This window comes from Balaenoptera acutorostrata, chromosome 20, assembly GCF_949987535.1.
Source record: "Balaenoptera acutorostrata chromosome 20, mBalAcu1.1, whole genome shotgun sequence".
In the NCBI taxonomy this organism is placed as follows: domain Eukaryota; kingdom Metazoa; phylum Chordata; class Mammalia; order Artiodactyla; family Balaenopteridae; genus Balaenoptera; species Balaenoptera acutorostrata.
In genome coordinates this window covers 24,493,134-24,510,690 of record NC_080083.1, presented here as the reverse complement: position 1 = coordinate 24,510,690, position 17,557 = coordinate 24,493,134, and the positions used below count along the sequence as shown (strand labels likewise).

At 36.9% G+C, this 17,557-nt stretch overlaps 1 protein-coding gene and 1 pseudogene across 8 annotated transcripts in view; one reads left to right on the top strand and one right to left on the bottom strand.

Annotated features, from left to right (window-relative positions):
- BRIP1 (BRCA1 interacting helicase 1) overlaps positions 1–17,557 on the top strand; it is a 208,154-nt gene that overhangs the window by 92,618 nt on the left and 97,979 nt on the right. For all 8 annotated transcript variants that reach the window (XM_057536502.1, XM_057536508.1, XM_057536507.1 and 5 more), the window contains one exon: positions 4,732–4,893. In XM_057536502.1, the coding sequence (XP_057392485.1) occupies positions 4,732–4,893 (162 nt within the window). The remainder of the gene's footprint in view (positions 1–4,731; positions 4,894–17,557) is intronic.
- On the bottom strand, positions 1,892–2,723 carry LOC103010684 (protein tyrosine phosphatase type IVA 1-like; annotated as a pseudogene).

The window sequence follows — 17,557 nt, the reverse complement described above, 5'->3', positions numbered from 1 at the left end:
TAGAACTTTTTCATCTAGCAACACTGAAATTCTATTCTTAAACAACAATTCTCCATTCCCCCCTCCTCTCAGCCCCTGGTAACCACCATTCCACTTTTTGTTTTTATGAATTTGACTATTCTAAATACCTCATGTAAGTGGAATCACAAGGTTTTTGTGATTAGTTTATTTCGCTTAGCCTGGTGTCTTCAAGGTTCATCCTTGTTGTAACATGAATCAGAATTTCCTTCCTTTTTAAGGCTAATATTCCAGTTGTGTGTGTGTGTGTGTCACATTTTGTTTGTTCATTCATTCATTGATCACCCCAAATTTTTATTTAAAAAATTATAACTTGAAAAATGGAAAAAATAGTATTAATATAGTGAATATCTTTATACCCTTAACCTAGATTCATCAGTTTTTAACATTTTGTATCTGTATATATATGAGACAAAGAAAGAGAAGAGTAATATTGCAAAATGTTGATGATTACATTAATTTTGGTTGTGGTATTAGAAAGTAATTTGTAGACATAGTGACACCTTGCCCTTAATTAGTTTAGCATGTTTCTCCCAAGAACAAGTACATAATCTTGCATAACCACAGTATCATGATCGTATCCAAGCAATTTAATATTGATACAATAGAATCTATATTTTTCCAGATATTCCCAATGTGTCTTTGTTTTTTTTTTTGATGATAAATACATTTCATCATTTGATGTTTAAGCTCTCACACTAGATTTTTATAAGCTCGTGAACACTGACAAATTATTTCTCCCACAGAATTATAACCACATGTTCCGGGACAGTATAAATATATGGTTGAGGTAACGTTAATACTCATCACCATTTTATCAATTATATAATAAAACAAATTGTCAAGTATCCACATATTAAGTTACACAGCTCAGAAGACATAAAACATTAAATGTCTGCTCAATTCATTAGCAGAAACCCACTTTTTTTTTTGGCAAGAGAGGTTGGGAATCACACTTCAAACAAAAATAAGTTGGTAAACAACTTCAGATAAGTTTGAAAAAAAATTACAAGAATTTCAGAAATTTTATGATAAAGAATTGTTTTAGCTACAATAACAAAATATTTCTACCTTTTAAAAAAAATTTACTAAATTAAAGTACATATTCTACATGTTCTGCACAAGACAAAGGCAACATTTAACTAAAAATACTTAATAGCCCCCTCCCATTCTTTTTTCAGGCCCTCCCTGTAAGTTACACCCCAAAGTGCAAACATTAAAATTAACTGTAAGGCTTTTTTGTCTGGAGACATTAAAGACATGTGCTTCCGTACAATGTAGATTTTCTATAACAGCACAAAATGAGTTTTATAGAAAGACATTAAATAATCACTGTAAGACTTGGTTAATTAAAAAAAAAAAACAAGCAAATCTGATGTATACTGGTATGAATGTGGAAGATGTAAACATATCGTGAGCAAATAACCTCATAGGCCCTACTTTCTATGTTGGAAATGCTGGAAGGAATAAACCACATAAGGTCCAGAGTTTTCATAGTTCCTGGGATTTTAGTTCTATATCATACTAAAAATATACAAGTATTGTGCTGGGTATTTTGGCACCTAGTCTTTCTAAATTTCTTATATATTGCTAAGATTCTGGCATGGAAACAGATTTAAAGGCATGACTCAGTACTGCATGATTTCAGGAAAGGTCATTTGGTACAAACGATAAGCACATTTTAAATGCTGAACAGAAAGAATCCTTTGCTAAGTGGCTAAGTAGGTGGATCATAACCCAAACATAGAGGTTGCAATTCTGCCAGGCTTGTGGCCTGGTAAAACTGCTTTTTGACACTCCTATGGAAGTTTCATCAGACTTTCCCAAGGCAACGTTCTGGCTAACGTGTACGACAAATTCCGTCTGTCTAGGTTCCACTTCCAAGCAATGGCATCAGGCACCCCAGTTTTATTGAATGCAACAGTTGTTTCTATGACCATTGGAGCCTTTGAAGCACAGCCACATTTTAGGACGATACTTCTCCAAATACAAAAGTTGATTGCTGTTAAAAGCTCCATGCCGCTTTTGTCTTATGAACTGTACTGCATCTTCATATTTCATTCCACCTTCAATTAATGCTAGGACGACAAGCACTGGACCTCTCCCAAGGCCTGCAACACAATGAAAGGCAATACAACAACCAGGGTCTTCATGAAACTTAATTTTCACAAGACTTAACCAGTCATCAACCATCTGGTTAGATGATGGTGCACCATCATCAAAAGGCCAATCGAGAACATGGATGCCTTCTTTCTCCACAAGAGTAGTGTCATAAGTTGCTTCACATACTCTTACTATTGTGGTAACCATACTTATTAAGTTCCTCTATAAATTTGTTTAAGGTTGCATTAGTTGGATTGTGTGTAATGAGAAATCTCATGTTCTTGTAAGTGACTTCCACAGGAGCTGGGCGGTTCATTTGAGCCATGTTAATTTAGTAAAAAAACACTCAATAGGGTTATGAAAGAATTTTAAAAATTGAATACAGAAATGATGCAAAGAAACTGAGTCTACTTCAATATACTCCACTTGAAATTCTTAGTGCTTTCGAGTATGAAGTTGGGAGTAATGGGAAATGAAATGAACCTCCTAACAAGAAGCAGCAATTCTTCAATCCAGTAATACTGAGGCAATAGAAAGGAAGTGCACTGAGGTTTACCCCATCCAGGTCAGAACTCTTGTAAAAAATGCTCTGTGGGTTTCAATTCAACACTTCTGTGTCCAGGTTAGCCACTCTTATGGGGGCTTCTTAGTGGAGTAGTAATGAATTTCTACAGTTCACTTGTCTGCATAGAGGTCGTGCTGTGCCTGGCAGTAGTCTCCACTGCCGTTCAGAAACTCCATAAATATGTGACCAAGAACACCACAGAACTGCCTCTCTAGCCTGTTCTCTTGGCGTAGGTTTGGTTATCCCAAGAAAGGTCTACTCTTGTAGCTTCACTCTCAGGGCACCGAATGCTCCCAATGTGTCTTTTATACCTGTTTATTTTTCTTATTCTTGATTCAGGATCCAGTCAAGTATTATATATTGCATTTGGTTTTCAAGTCTCTTTAGTTTTTTTTTTTCTTTCTTATTTTAGACTGAAGTATAGTTGATTTACAATATTAGTTTCAGGTGTACAACATAGTGATTCAAAGTTTTTATAGATTATAAAAACTCCATTTAAAGTTATAAAATATTGGCTATTATCCCTATGTGGTACAATATATCCTTGTAGCTTATTTATTTTATACATAGTAGTTTGTACCTCTTAATTCCCTACCCCTATCTTGCCCTTCCCCCCACTAGTAACCACTAGTTTGTTCTATTTGGGAATCTTTTCTGTTTTGTTATATTCATTTGTGTTGTATTTTTTAGATTCCACATGTAAGTGATAACATACAGTATTTGTCTTTCTCTGTCTGACTTATTTCACTTAGCCTAATACCCTCCAGGTCCATCCATGTTGTTGCAAATGGCAAGATTTCATTCTTTTTTATGGCTGAGTACTCTTCCATTTGTGTGTGTGTGTGTGTGTGTGTGTGTGTGTGTGTGTGTGTACCACATCTTCTTTATCCATTCATCTGTGATGGACATTTAGGTTGCTTCCATATCTTTAGCTATTGGAAATAACACTACTATGAATATTGGGGTACATGTATCTTTTCAAATTAGTGTTTTTGTTTTCTTCAGATATACTCCCAGAATTGGAATTGCTGGATGATATGGTAGTTCTATTTTTAGTTTTTTGAGGAACCTCCATACAGTTTTCCATAGTGGCTGCACCAGTTCATGTCTCTTTAGTCCTTAAAATAGTTTTCTTGCCCATTTTTTTCTGTCTTTCATGACATTTTTAAAGAATTCAAGTCACCAGTTGTCCTTAGGAATATTTTATAATCTGGATTTTTCTGATTGTTTTCTCATGATAAAATTCAAGTTAAAGTGTTTGGTAAGAATACTACATAAGTGATATTGTTACTTCCCATTGTATCATATCAAGAAACACATACTGTCAGTTTGTCTTATTACTAGTTGATCATTTGATTTAAAGTTGATTAAACTCGTATCCATCAGATGTCATCTTGCAAGATGTACCTAATCTTGTATATCATTTCCAAATATAAGACTATTACATTTTTCAACAATCTGAAGTGTTTGTATTGTCTTTAGAATACTAATAAAATTTGTACTTTCTCTTAGTCAAATTAGCTATACTAAGGCTAGACCTATGTGAATGTAGAGGAATTGCACATAACTGTAAAATTTGGTGGGTCTGATTTTCTGACTATAGATCTTTGAGCATCAGGGAATTTGTGAAACAGTAGTTCCTGTCATAATTGAATCTTAGAGACTTAACTATAGTAGATCGTACCAGCGCTCATCTCTTATTTTGGATTCATTTCTGATTTATTCATTTCATTTGTTCCTATCATCTAACAAAATGTTACCTGCTTAATTTTGTAAAGCTATTGAGGAAATACAAAAATATAACCTGTTTTTCTTTCATCCTAAGAGAATTCAGTGGTCTGCCTAAAGTAAAACTTCATAAATTAAATCTATATATAATTAATTAAAGATAATAGGAAAAATCCCCAACAATTTAAAAGTAAATTTTCTCTAAACTCATTGCTTGATCTTTTTTTGACATACACGTAATTAAGGCTCCCAAATTAAATGCTAATTTGCCTGCCTCATTTAAGCATAACTCTAATACTGACATATTTATATTCCAGGTTTGGGTTGGCACCATTGGGTCAGGCCCCAAGGGTCGCAATCTCTGTGCTACCTTCCAGCACACGGAAACATTTGAGTTCCAGGATGAAGTGGGAGCACTTGTGTTATCTGTGTGCCAGACTGTGAGCCAAGGAATTTTGTGTTTCCTGCCATCTTACAAGGTAAAGGAATATTTATTTTTTCTTTTGCCTTTAAAAGATCATGTGGCATTATCACCACAAGCAGCAGGGGAATTACAGTTTCCCAAACTTCATATATTATTTTACTTGTTTATTAAGATGCTGCCTGATTGTTCTACCACTGTTTTACTTGAAAAAAAGACTAAAGGTCTTCGAACAGTGTTAGTTATATAAGAGAGCTATTTTTGTATATGTAATTTTTATTCTTAGGGGCAGGTTGATATTTTCATGGTTAAAGGAAAAAGCATTATTTTCACTTTGATAAATTACACTATTTGAACGTTTCAGTAATCTGAATAAGACTTTCTTTGTTGCCCATCGTGGTTTTTTTGGAGTATAATTGCTTTACAATGTTGTGTTAATTTCTGCTGTACAATGAAGAGAATCAGCTATATGTATACATATATCCCCTCCCTCTTTGACCTCCCTCCCACCCACTTCCCCCCATCCCACCCATCTGGGTCATCACAGAGCATGGAGTTGAGCTCCCTGTGCTATACCGGAGGTTCTCACTAGCTATCTATTAAGTTGGCCCAACCCAGTATTTTACACATGGTAGTGTATTTATGTCAAACCTAGTCTCCCAGTTCATCTCACCCTTGCTTTCCCTCCCTGTGTCCACATGTCCATTCTCTACATCTACGTCTCTATTCCTGCCCTCGAACTAGGTTCATCTGTACCATTTTCCTAGATTCCACATACATGCATTAATATATGATATTTGTTTTTCTCTTTCTGACTTACTTCACTCTGTATGACAAACTCTAGATCCATACACATCTCTACAAATGACCCAGTTTCGTTCCTTTTTATGGCTGAGTAATATTCCATTATATATATGTACCACATCTTCTTTATCCATTCATTTGTCAATGGAAATTTAAGTTGTTTCCATGTCCTAGCTATTGTAAATAGTGCTGCAGTGAACATTGGGGTACATGTGACTTGAATTATGGTTTTCTCAGAGTATATGCCCAGTTGTGGGACTGCTGGGTCATATGGTAGTTCTATTTTTAGTTTTTAAAGGAACCTCCATACTGTTCTCCATAGTGGCTGTATCAGTTACATTCCCACCAACAGTGCAAGAGAGTTCCCTTTTCTCCACACCGTCTCCAGCATTTATTGTTTGTAGATTTTTTGATGATGGCCATCCTGACCTGTGTGAGGTGATACCTCATTGTAGTTTTGATTTGCATTTCTCTACTAATTAGTGATGTTGAGCATCTTTTCATGTGCCTCTTGGCCATCTGTATGTCTTCTTTGGAAAAATGTCTATTTAGGTCATCCTTCCATTTTTTGATTGGGTTGTTTATTTTTTTTTTTTTTGTTAATGTCTGAAACATTTATATTAACATATTTCCATACATATTTCCATACAAATACAAATATAAGATTTTTAGAAATTTCATGTAATGTCTGAAACATTTATATTAACATATTTCCATACAAATAACCCAATGAAAGTTTAGTATTAGTTGTTTTGTTTGTTTTTTTATACTGCAGGTTCTTATTAGGCATCAGTTTTATACACATCAGTGTATACATGTCAGTCCCAATCGCCCAATTCAGCACATCACCATCCCCACCTCATCGCAGTTTTCCCCCCTTGGTGTCCATATGTCCATTCTCTACATCTGTGTCTCAACTTCTGCCCTGCAAACTGGCTCATCTGTACCATTTTTCTACGTTCCACATACATGCATTAACATACGATATTTGTTTTTCTCTTTCTGACTTACTTCACTCTGTATGACAGTCTCTAGATCCATCCACTTCTCAACAAATGACTCAGTTTCGTTCCTTTTTATGGCTGAATAATATTCCATCGTATATATGTACCACAACTTCTTTATCCATTCGTCTGTTGATGGGCATTTAGGTTGCTTCCATGACCTGGCTATTGTAAATAGTGCTGCAATGAACATTCAGGTGCACGTGTCTTTTTGAATTACGGTTTTCTCTGGGTATATGCCCAGTAGTGGGATTGCTGGGTCATATGGTAATTCTATTTTTAGTTTTTTAAGGAACCTCCATATTGTTCTCCATAGTGGCTGTATCAATTTACATTCCCACCAACAGTGCAAGAGGGTTCCCTTTTCTCCACACCCTCTCCAGCATTTGTTGTTTGTAGATTTTCTGATGATGCCCATTCTAACAGGAGTGAGGTGATACCTCATTGTAGTTTTGATTTGCATTTCTCTAATAATTAGTGATGTTGAGCATCTTTTCATGTGCTTCGTGGCCGTCTGTATGTCTTCTTTGGAGAAATGTCTATTTAGGTCTTCTGCCCATTTTTGGATTGGGGTGTTTGTTTCTTTGATATTGAGCTGAATGAGCTGTTTATATATTTTGGAGATTAATCCTTTGTCCGTTGATTCATTTGCAAATATTTTCTCCCATTCTGAGGGTTGTCTTTTCGTCTTGTTTATGGTTTCCTTTGCTGTGCAAAAGCTTTGAAGTTTCATTAGGTCCCACTTGTTTATTTTTGTTTTTATTTCCATTACTCTAGGAGGTGGATCGAAAAAGATCTTGCTGTGATTTATGTCAAAGAGTGTTCTTCCTATGTTTTCCTCTAAGAGTTTTATAGTGTCCAGTCTTATATTTAGGTCTCTAATCCATTTTGAGTTTATTTTTGTGTATGGTGTTAGGGAGTATTCTAATTTCATTCTTTTACATGTGGCTGTCCAGTTTTCCCAGCACCACTTATTGAGGAGACTGTCTTTTCTCCATTGTATATCTTTGCCTCCTTTGTCATAGATTAGTTGACCATAGGTGCGTGGGTTAATCTCTGGGCTTTCTATCTTGTTCCATTGATCTATGTTTCTGTTTTTGTGCCAGTACCATATTGTCTTGATTACTGTAGCTTTGTAGTATAGTCTGAAGTCAGGGAGTCTGATTCCTCCAGCTCCATTTTTTTGCCTCAAGACTGCTTTGGCTATTCGGGGTCTTTTGTGTCTCCATACAAATTTTAAGATGATTTGTTCTAGCTCCGTAAAAAATGCCATTGGTAATTTGATAGGGATTGCATTGAATCTGTAGATTGCTTTGGGTAGTATACTCATTTTCACAATGTTGATTCTTCCAATCCAAGAACATGGTATATCTCTCCATCTGTTGGTATCATCTTTAATTTCTTTCATCAGTGTCTTATAGTTTTCTGCATACAGGTCTTTTGTCTCCCTAGGTAGGTTTATTCCTAGGTATTTTATTCTTTTTGTTGCAATGGTAAATGGGAGTGTTTCCATAATTTCTCTTTCAGATTTTTCATCATTAGTGTATAGGAATGCAAGAGATTTCTGTGCATTCATTTTGTAACCTGCAACTTTACCATATTCATTAATTAGCTCTAGCAGTTTTCTGGTGGCAGTTTTAGGATTCTCTATGTATAGTATCATGTCATCCGCAAACAGTGACAGTTTTACTTCTTCTTTTCCAATTTGTATTCCTTTTATTTCTTTTTCTTCTCTGATTGCCGTGGCTAGGACTTCCAGAACTATGTTGAATAATAGTGGTGAGAGTGGACATCCTTGTCTCGTTCCTGATCTTAGAGGAAATGCTTTCAGTTTTTCACCATTGAGAATGATGTTTGCTGTGGGTTTGTCATATATGGCCTTTATTATGTTGAGGTAGGTTCCCTCTATGCCCACTTTCTGGAGAGTTTTTATCATAAATGGGTGTTGAATTTTGTCAAAAGCTTTTTCTGCATCTATTGAGATGATCATATGGTTTTTATTCTTCAATTTGTTAATATGGTGTATCACATTGATTGATTTGCGTATATTGAAGAATCCTTGCATCCCTGGGATAAATCCCACTTGATCGTGGTGTATGATCCTTTTAATGTGTTGTTGGATTCTGTTTGCTAGTATTTTGTTGAGGATTTTTGCATCTATATTCATCAGTGATATTGGTCTGTAATTTTCTTTTTTTGTAGTGTCTTTGTCTGGTTTTGGTATCAGGGTGATTGTGGCCTCATAGAATGAGTTTGGGAGAGTTCCTTCCTCTGCAATTTTTTGGAAGAGTTTGAGAAGGATGGGTGTTAGCTCTTCTCTAAATGTTTGATAGAATTCACCTGTGAAGCCATCTGGTCCTGGACTTTTGTTTGTTGGAAGATTTTTAATCACAGTTTCAATTTCATTACTTGTGATTGGTCTGTTGATATTTTCTGTTTCTTCCTGATTCAGTCTTGGAAGGTTATACCTTTCTAAGAATTTGTCCATTTCTTCCAGGTTGTCCATTTTATTGGCATAAAGTTGCTTGTAGTGGTCTCTTAGGATGTTTTGTATTTCTGTGGTGTCTGTTGTAACTTCTCCTTTTTCATTTCTGATTTTATTGATTTGAGTCCTCTCCCTCTTTTTCTTGATGAGTCTGGCTAATGGCTTATCAATTTTGTTTATCTTCTCAAAGAACCAACTTTTAGTTTTATTGATCTTTGCTATTGTTTTCTTTGTTTCTATTTCATTTATTTCTGCTCTGATCTTTATGATTTCTTTCCTGCTAACTTTGGGTTTTGTTTGTTCTTCTTTCTCTAGTTTCTTTAGGTGTAAAGTTAGATTGTTTACTTGAGATTTTTCTTGTTTCTTTAGGTAGGCTTGTATAGCTATAAACTTCCCTCTTAGAACCACTTTTGCTGCATCCCATAGGTTTTGGGTCGTCGTGTTTTCATTGTCATTTGTCTCTAGGTATTTTTTTATTTCCTGTTTGATTCCTTCAGTGATCTCTTGGTTATTTAGTAACGTATTGTTTAGCCTCCATGTGTTTGTCTTTTTTACGTTTTTTTCCCTGTAATTCATTTCTAATCTCATAGCGTTGTAGTCAGAAAAGATGCTTGATATGATTTCAATTTTCTTAAATTTACTGAGGCTTGATTTGTGACCCAAGATGTGATCTATCCTGGAGAATGTTCCGTGTGCACTTGAGAAGAACGTGTAATCTGCCGTTCTTGGATGGAATGTCCTATATATATCAATTAAATCTATCTGGTCTATTGTGTCATTTAAAGCTTCTGTTTCCTTATTTATTTTCATTTTGGATGATCTGTCCATTGGTGTAAGTGAGGTGTTAAAGTCCCCCACTATTATTGTGTTACTGTCGATTTCCTCTTTTATAGCTGTTAGCAGTTGCCTTATGTATTGAGGTGCTCCTATGTTGGGTGCATATATATTTATAATTGTTATATCTTCTTCTTGGATTGATCCCTGGATCATTATGTAGTGTCCTTCCTTGTCTCTTGTAACATTCTTTATTTTAAAGTCTATTTTATCTGATATGAGTATAGCTACTCCAGCTTTCTTTTGATTTCCATTTGCATGGAATATCTTTTTCCATCCCCTCACTTTCAGTCTGTATGTGTCCCTAGGTCTGAAGTGGGTCTCTTGTAGACAGCATATATATGGGTCTTGTTTTTGTATCCATTCAGCCAGTCTATGTCTTTTGGTTGGGGCATTTAATCCATTCACGTTTAAGGTAATTATCGATATGTATGTTCCTATGACCATTTTCTTAATTGTTTTGGGTTTGTTTTTGTAGGTCCTTTTCTTCTCTTGTGTTTCCCACTTAGAGAAGTTCCTTTAGCATTTGTTGTAGAGCTGGTTTGGTGGTGCTGAATTCTCTTAGCTTTTGCTTGTCTGTAAAGCTTTTGATTTCTCCATCAAATCTAAATGAGATCCTTGCTGGGTAGAGTAATCTTGGTTGTAGGTTCTTCCCTTTCATCACTTTAAGTATTTCATGCCACTCCCTTCTGGCTTGCAGAGTTTCTGCTGAGAAATCAGCTGTTAACCTTATGGGGGTTCCCTTGTATGTTATTTGTCGTTTTTCCCTTGCTGCTTTCAATAATTTTTCTTTGTCTTTAATTTTTGCCACTTTGATTACTATGTGTCTCGGCGTGTTTCTCCTTGGGTTTATTCTGTATGGGACTCTCTGCGCTTCCTGGACTTGGGTGGCTATTTCCTTTCCCATGTTAGGGAAGTTTTCGATTATAATCTCTTCAAATATTTTCTCTGGTCCTTTCTCTCTCTCTTCTCCTTCTGGGACCCCTATAATGCAAATGTTGTTGCGTTTAATGTTGTCCCAGAGGTCTCTTAGGCTGTCTTCATTTCTTTTTATTCTTTTTTCTTTAGTCTGTTCCGCAGCAGTGAATTCCACCATTCTGTCTTCCAGGTCACTTATCCGTTCTTCTGCCTCAGTTATTCTGCTATTGATTCCTTCTAGTGTAGTTTTCATTTCAGTTATTGTATTGGTCATCTCTGTTTGTTTGTTCTTTAATTCTTCTAGGTCTTTGTTAATCATTTCTTGCATCTTCTCAATCTTTGCCTCCATTCTTATTCCGAGGTCCTGGATCATCTTCACTATCATTATTCTGAATTCTTTTTCTGGAAGGTTGCCTATCTCCACTTCATTGAGTTGTTTTTCTGGGGTTTTTTCTTGTTCCTTCATCTGGTACATAGCCCTCTGCCTTTTCATCTTCTCTGTCTTTCTGTAACTGTGGTTTTTGGTCCACAGGCTGCAGGATTGTAGTTTTTCTTGCTTCTGTTGTCTGCCCTCTGGTGGTTGAGGCTATCTAAGAGGCTTGATGGGAGGCTCTGGTGGTGGGTAGAGCTGACTGTTGCTGTGGCGGTCAGAGCTCAGTAAAACCTTAATCCACTTGACTGTTGATGGGTGGGGCTGGGTTCCCTCCCTGTTGCTGTGGCGATCAGAGCCCAGTAAAACCTTAATCCACTTGACTGTTGATGGGTGGGGCTGGGTCCCCTCCCTGTTGGTTGTTTTGCCTGAGGCAACCCAACACTGGAGCCTACCCGTGCTTTTTGGTGGGGTTAATGGCAGACTCTGGGAGGGCTCACGCCAAGGAGAACTTCCCAGGACCTCTGCTGCCAGTGTCCTTATCCCCACGGTGAAACAGAGCCACCACTCGCCTCTGCAGGAGACCCCCCAACACCAGCAGGTACGTCTGGTTCAGTCTCCCCCAGGGTCACTGCTCCTTCCCCTGGGTCCCGATGCACACATTACTTTGTGTGTGCCCTCCAAGAGTGGGGTCTCTGTTTCCCCCAGTCCTGTCACAGTCCTGCAATCAATTCCCACTAGACTTCAAAGTCTGATTCTCTAGGAATTCCTCCTCCCTTTGCCGGACCCCCAGGTTGGGAAGCCTGAGGTGGGGCTCAGAACCTTCACTCCAGTGGGTGGACTTCTGTGGTATAAGTGTTCGCCAGTCTGTGAGTCACCCACCCAGCAGTTATGGGATTTGATTTTACTCTGATTGCGCCCCTCCTACCGTCTCACTGTGGCTTCTCCTCTGTCCTTGGACGTGGGGTGTCCTCCTTGGTGAAGTCCAGGGTCTTCCTGTCAATGATTGTCCAGCAGCCAGTTGTGATTCTGGTGCTCTCGCAAGAGGGAGTGAGAGCACGTCCTTATACTCCGCCATCTTGGTTAATCTCCTCCTGTTTATTTATTTATTTATTTTTTTTCTGGGGCAGATAGTTAAAGATAACTATTGAAATCTATTTGAGTAGGCCACAGGGTGCTCAGACATTTGGCCAAACATTATTCGAGTGTGTTTGTGACTGTATTTTTGGATAAGATTAACATATAAATTGAGGGACTAAGTAAAGAAGATTGCTCTCCCCAATGTGAGTGGGCCTCATCTAATCAGTTGAAGACATGAATAGGTCACAAAGACTAACCCTCCAGAGAATCACTTCTTCTGATTGACTACTGAGCTGGGACATCAGTCTTTTCCTGCCTCTGGATTTGAACTGGAACTTTGGCTCTTCTTGGGTCTGAAAGCCTTCTGGCTTTTGGATTGGAACTTACACCATCAGCTCTCCTGGTTCCCAGGCCTTCAGATTTGACTGGAACTACATCATTGACTCTTTTGGGGCTCCAGCTTGTTGACTTCAGGTCTTGAGATTTCTTTTTTTTTTTTTTTTTTTTTTACCTTTTCTCTTTTTTTTTTTTTTATTTTTTTTATTTTTTATAGCTACTTTATTTATTTATTTATTTTATTTTTGGCTGTGTTGGGTCTTCGGTTCGTGCGAGGGCTTTCTCCAGTTGCGGCAAGCGGGGGCCACCCTTCATTGCGGTGCGGGGACCGCTCTTCATCGCGGTGCGCGGGCCCCTCACTATCGCGGCCCCTCCCGTTGCGGGGCACAGGCTCCAGACGCGCAAGCTCAGTAGCTGTGGCTCACGGGCCCAGCTGCTCCGTGGCATGTGGGATCTTCCCAGACCAGGGCTCGAACCCGTGTCCCCTGCATCAGCAGGCAGACTCTCAACCACTGCGCCACCAGGGAAGCCCCTTTTTTTTTTTTTTTCCACACACACACACTGTATTTTATTTTTACAAGAGATAGATAGACTGACACCAAGCATTGTACATGGATGACCACAACAAAAGCAACAATGATTGCAATTACCAAACATGAAACACACTTATACTATGTCATAATATTGACATTCAGTCCAGTAATCCTCCACTGTAACAGCTCCTTTACTTTGCAGTGAAAATTGATTTGTATATTCTTTTCCTCTGAGTCCTTGTGGGATTTTTTTTTTTTAATTCAGACAGAAAGTCACAAAAATTATACTCATCCTCATCAGTTCACTCAGTCCCATGTAATTAATTTCTTTTTTTTCATCTTGATCTTTTGTTAGCACTTTTATGAGTTCATCAGTTTTTCATTAGAGTTCTGAAAATGCTTATTCATTCAGTTCAGCAGTACAGTCAGTTACCAGAAACCTGTACTTGTCAGAGTCTTTTCCATGAATTTCTTGAAGATGAAACTCTTTTATAGGAACATATTTGCAAAATCATCAGAGTACACCCAGAACTGTCTGTAAATGACAAAAGACTTAAAAATGACCATGGTTAAAGATTTGATGAAAGTTCATAATAATGCAGTTGACAAGAAAATTAGTTATTTCTGAGATATACATTTTAAAGTAATAACTAGGATTATTACTTATAACATTATACCAGAACATATAAGATTTTTAGACGTTTCCTGTAATGTCTGAAACATTTATATTAACATATTTCCATACATATTTCCATACAAATACAAATATAAGATTTTTAGAAATTTCATGTAATGTCTGAAACATTTATATTAACATATTTCCATACATATTTCCATACAAATACAAATATAAGATTTTTAGAAATTTCATGTAATGTCTGAAACATTTATATTAACATATTTCCATACATATTTCCATACAAATACAAATATAAGATTTTTAGAAATTTCATGTAATGTCTGAAACATTTATATTAACATATTTCCATACATATTTCCATACAAATACAAATATAAGATTTTTAGAAATTTCATGTACTGTCTGAAACATTTATATTAACATATTTCCATACATATTTCCATACAAATACAAATATAAGATTTTTAGAAATTTCATGTAATGTCTGAAACATTTATATTAACATATTTCCATACAAATAACCCAATGAAAGTTTAGTATTAGTTGTTTTGTTTTTTTTTATACTGCAGGTTCTTATTAGGCATCAGTTTTATACACATCAGTGTATACATGTCAATCCCAATCGCCCAATTCAGCACACCACCATCCCCACCTCACCGCAGTTTTCCCCCCTTGGTGTCCATATGTCCATTCTCTACATCTGTGTCTCAACTTCTGCCCTGCAAACTGGCTCATCTGTACCATTTTTCTACGTTCCACATACATGCATTAATATACAATATTTGTTTTTCTCTTTCTGACTTACTTCACTCTGTATGACAGTCTCTAGATCCATCCACGTCTCAACAAATGACTCAATTTCGTTCCTTTTTATGGCTGAATAATATTCCATCGTATATATGTACCACAACTTCTTTATCCATTCGTCTGTTGATGGGCATTTAGGTTGCTTCCATGACCTGGCTATTGTAAATAGTGCTGCAATGAACATTCGGGTGCACGTGTCTTTTTGAATTACGGTTTTCTCTGGGTATATGCCCAGTAGTGGGATTGCTGGGTCATATGGTAATTCTATTTTTAGTTTTTTAAGGAACCTCCATATTGTTCTCCATAGTGGCTGTATCAATTTACATTCCCACCAACAGTGCAAGAGGGTTCCCTTTTCTCCACACCCTCTCCAGCATTTGTTGTTTGTAGATTTTCTGATGATGCCCATTCTAACAGGAGTGAGGTGATACCTCATTGTAGTTTTGATTTGCATTTCTCTAATAATTAATGATGTTGAGCATCTTTTCATGTGCTTCGTGGCCGTCTGTATGTCTTCTTTGGAGAAATGTCTATTTAGGTCTTCTGCCCATTTTTGGATTGGGGTGTTTGTTTCTTTGATATTGAGCTGAATGAGCTGTTTATATATTTTGGAGATTAATCCTTTGTCCGTTGCTTCATTTGCAAATATTTTCTCCCATTCTGAGGGTTGTCTTTTCGTCTTGTTTATGGTTTCCTTTGCTGTGCAAAAGCTTTTAAGTTTAATTAGGTCCCATTTGCTTACTTTTTTTTTTTTTTTATAACAAATCCCTGTGTATCCATCGCCCAGTTTTTATTTATTTTTTTTATTAATTAATTAATTTATTTTTTATTTTATGGCTGTGTTGGGTCTTCGTTTCTGTGCAAGGGCTTTCTCTAGTTGTGGCAAGCGGGGCCACTCTTCATCACGGTGCGCGGGCCTCTCACTATCGCGGCCTCTCTTGTTGCGGAGCACAGGCTCCAGACACGCAGGCTCAGTAATTGTGGCTCATGGGCCCAGTTGCTCCGCGGCATGTGGGATCTTCCCAGACCAGGGCTCGAACCCGTGTCCCCTGCATTGGCAGGCAGATTCTCAACCACTGCGCCACCAGGGAAGCCCCCTTACTTTTGTTTTTATTTTCATTACTCTAGGAGGTGGATTAAAAAAGATCTTGCTATGATTTATGTCATAGAGTGTTCTTCCTATGTTTTCCCCTAAGAGTTTTGTAGTGACCGGTCTTACATTTAGGTCTTTAATCCATTTTGAGTTTATTTTTGTGTATGGTGTTAGGCAGTGTTCTAATTTCATTCTTTTACCTGTAGCTGTCCTGTTTTCCCAGCACCACTTATTGAAGAGGCTGTCTTTTCTGCATTGTATGTCCTTGCCTCTTTTGTCATAGATTAGGTTACCATAGGTGCATGCTTTTATCTCTGGGCTTTCTATCCTGTACCATTTATCTATATTTCTGTTTCTGTGCCAATACCATACTGTATTGATTACTGTAGCTTTGTAGTATAGTCCGAAGACAGGGAGCCTGATTCCTCCATCTCCTTTTTTCTTTCTCAAGATTGCTTTGGCTATTCGGGATCTTTTGTGTTTCCATACAAATTGTAAAATTTTTTGTTCTAATTCTGTGAAAAATGCTTTGGGTAGTATAGTCATTTGCACAGTATTGATTCTTCCAATCCAAGAACATGGTATATCTCTCCATCTGTTTCTGTCATCTTTGATTTCTTTCATCAGTGTTTTACAGTTTTCTGAGTACAGGTCTTTTGCCTCCTTAGGTAGGTTTATTCCTAGGTATTTTATTCTTTTTGTTGCGATTGTAAATAGGATTGTTTCCTTAATTTCTCTTTCTGATCTTTCGTTGTTAGTGTATAGGAATGCAAAAGATTTCTGTGCATTAACTTGGTATCCCTCAACTTTACTAAATTCATTGATTAGCTCTAGTAGTTTTCTGGTGGCATCTTTAGGGTTTTCTATGTATAGTATCATGTCATCTGCAAACAGTGACAGTTTTACTTCTTTTCCAATCTGGATTCCTTTTATTTCTTTTTCTTCTCTGATTGCCATGGCTAGGACTTCCAAAACTATGTTGAATAATAGTGGTGAGAGTGGACATCTTTGTCTTGTTCCTGATCTTAGAGGAAATGCTTTCAGGTTTTCACCATTGAGAATGATGTTTACTGTGAGATTGTTGTATATGGCCTTTATTATGTTGAGGTAGGTTCCCTCTTTGCCCACTTTCTGGAGAGTTTTTATCATAAGTGGGTGTTGAATTTTCTCAAAAGCTTTTTCTGCATCTATTGAGATGATCATATAGTTTTTATTCTCTAATTTGTTAATATGGTATATCACATCGATTGGTTTGCATATATTGAAATTCCTTACATTCCTGGGATAAATCCCACTTGATCATGGTGTATGAGCCTTTTAATGTGTTGTTGGATTCTGTTTGCTAGTATTTTGTTCAGGATTGTTGCGTCTATGTTCATCAGTGATATTGGTCTGTAATTTTCTTTTTTTGTGATATTTTTGTCTGGTTTTGGTATCAGGGTGATGGTGGCCTCGTAGAACGAGTTTGAGAGTGTTCCTCCCTCTGCAATTTTTTGGAAGAGTTTGAGAAGGATAGGTGTTAGGTCTTCTCTAAATGTTTGATAGAATTCACCTGTGAAGTCATCTGTTCCTGGACTTTTGTCTGTTGAAAGATTTTTAATTACAGTTTCAATTTCATTACTTGTGATTTGTCTGTTTATATTTTCTAATTCTTCCTGGTTCAGTCTTGGAAAGTTGTACCTTTCCAAGAATTTGTCCATTTCTTCCAGGTTGTCCATTTTATTGTCATAGTTGCTTGTAGTAGTCTCTTATAATCCTTTGTATTTCTGCAGTGTCAGTTGTAATTTCTCCTTTTTCATTTCTAATTTTATTGATTTG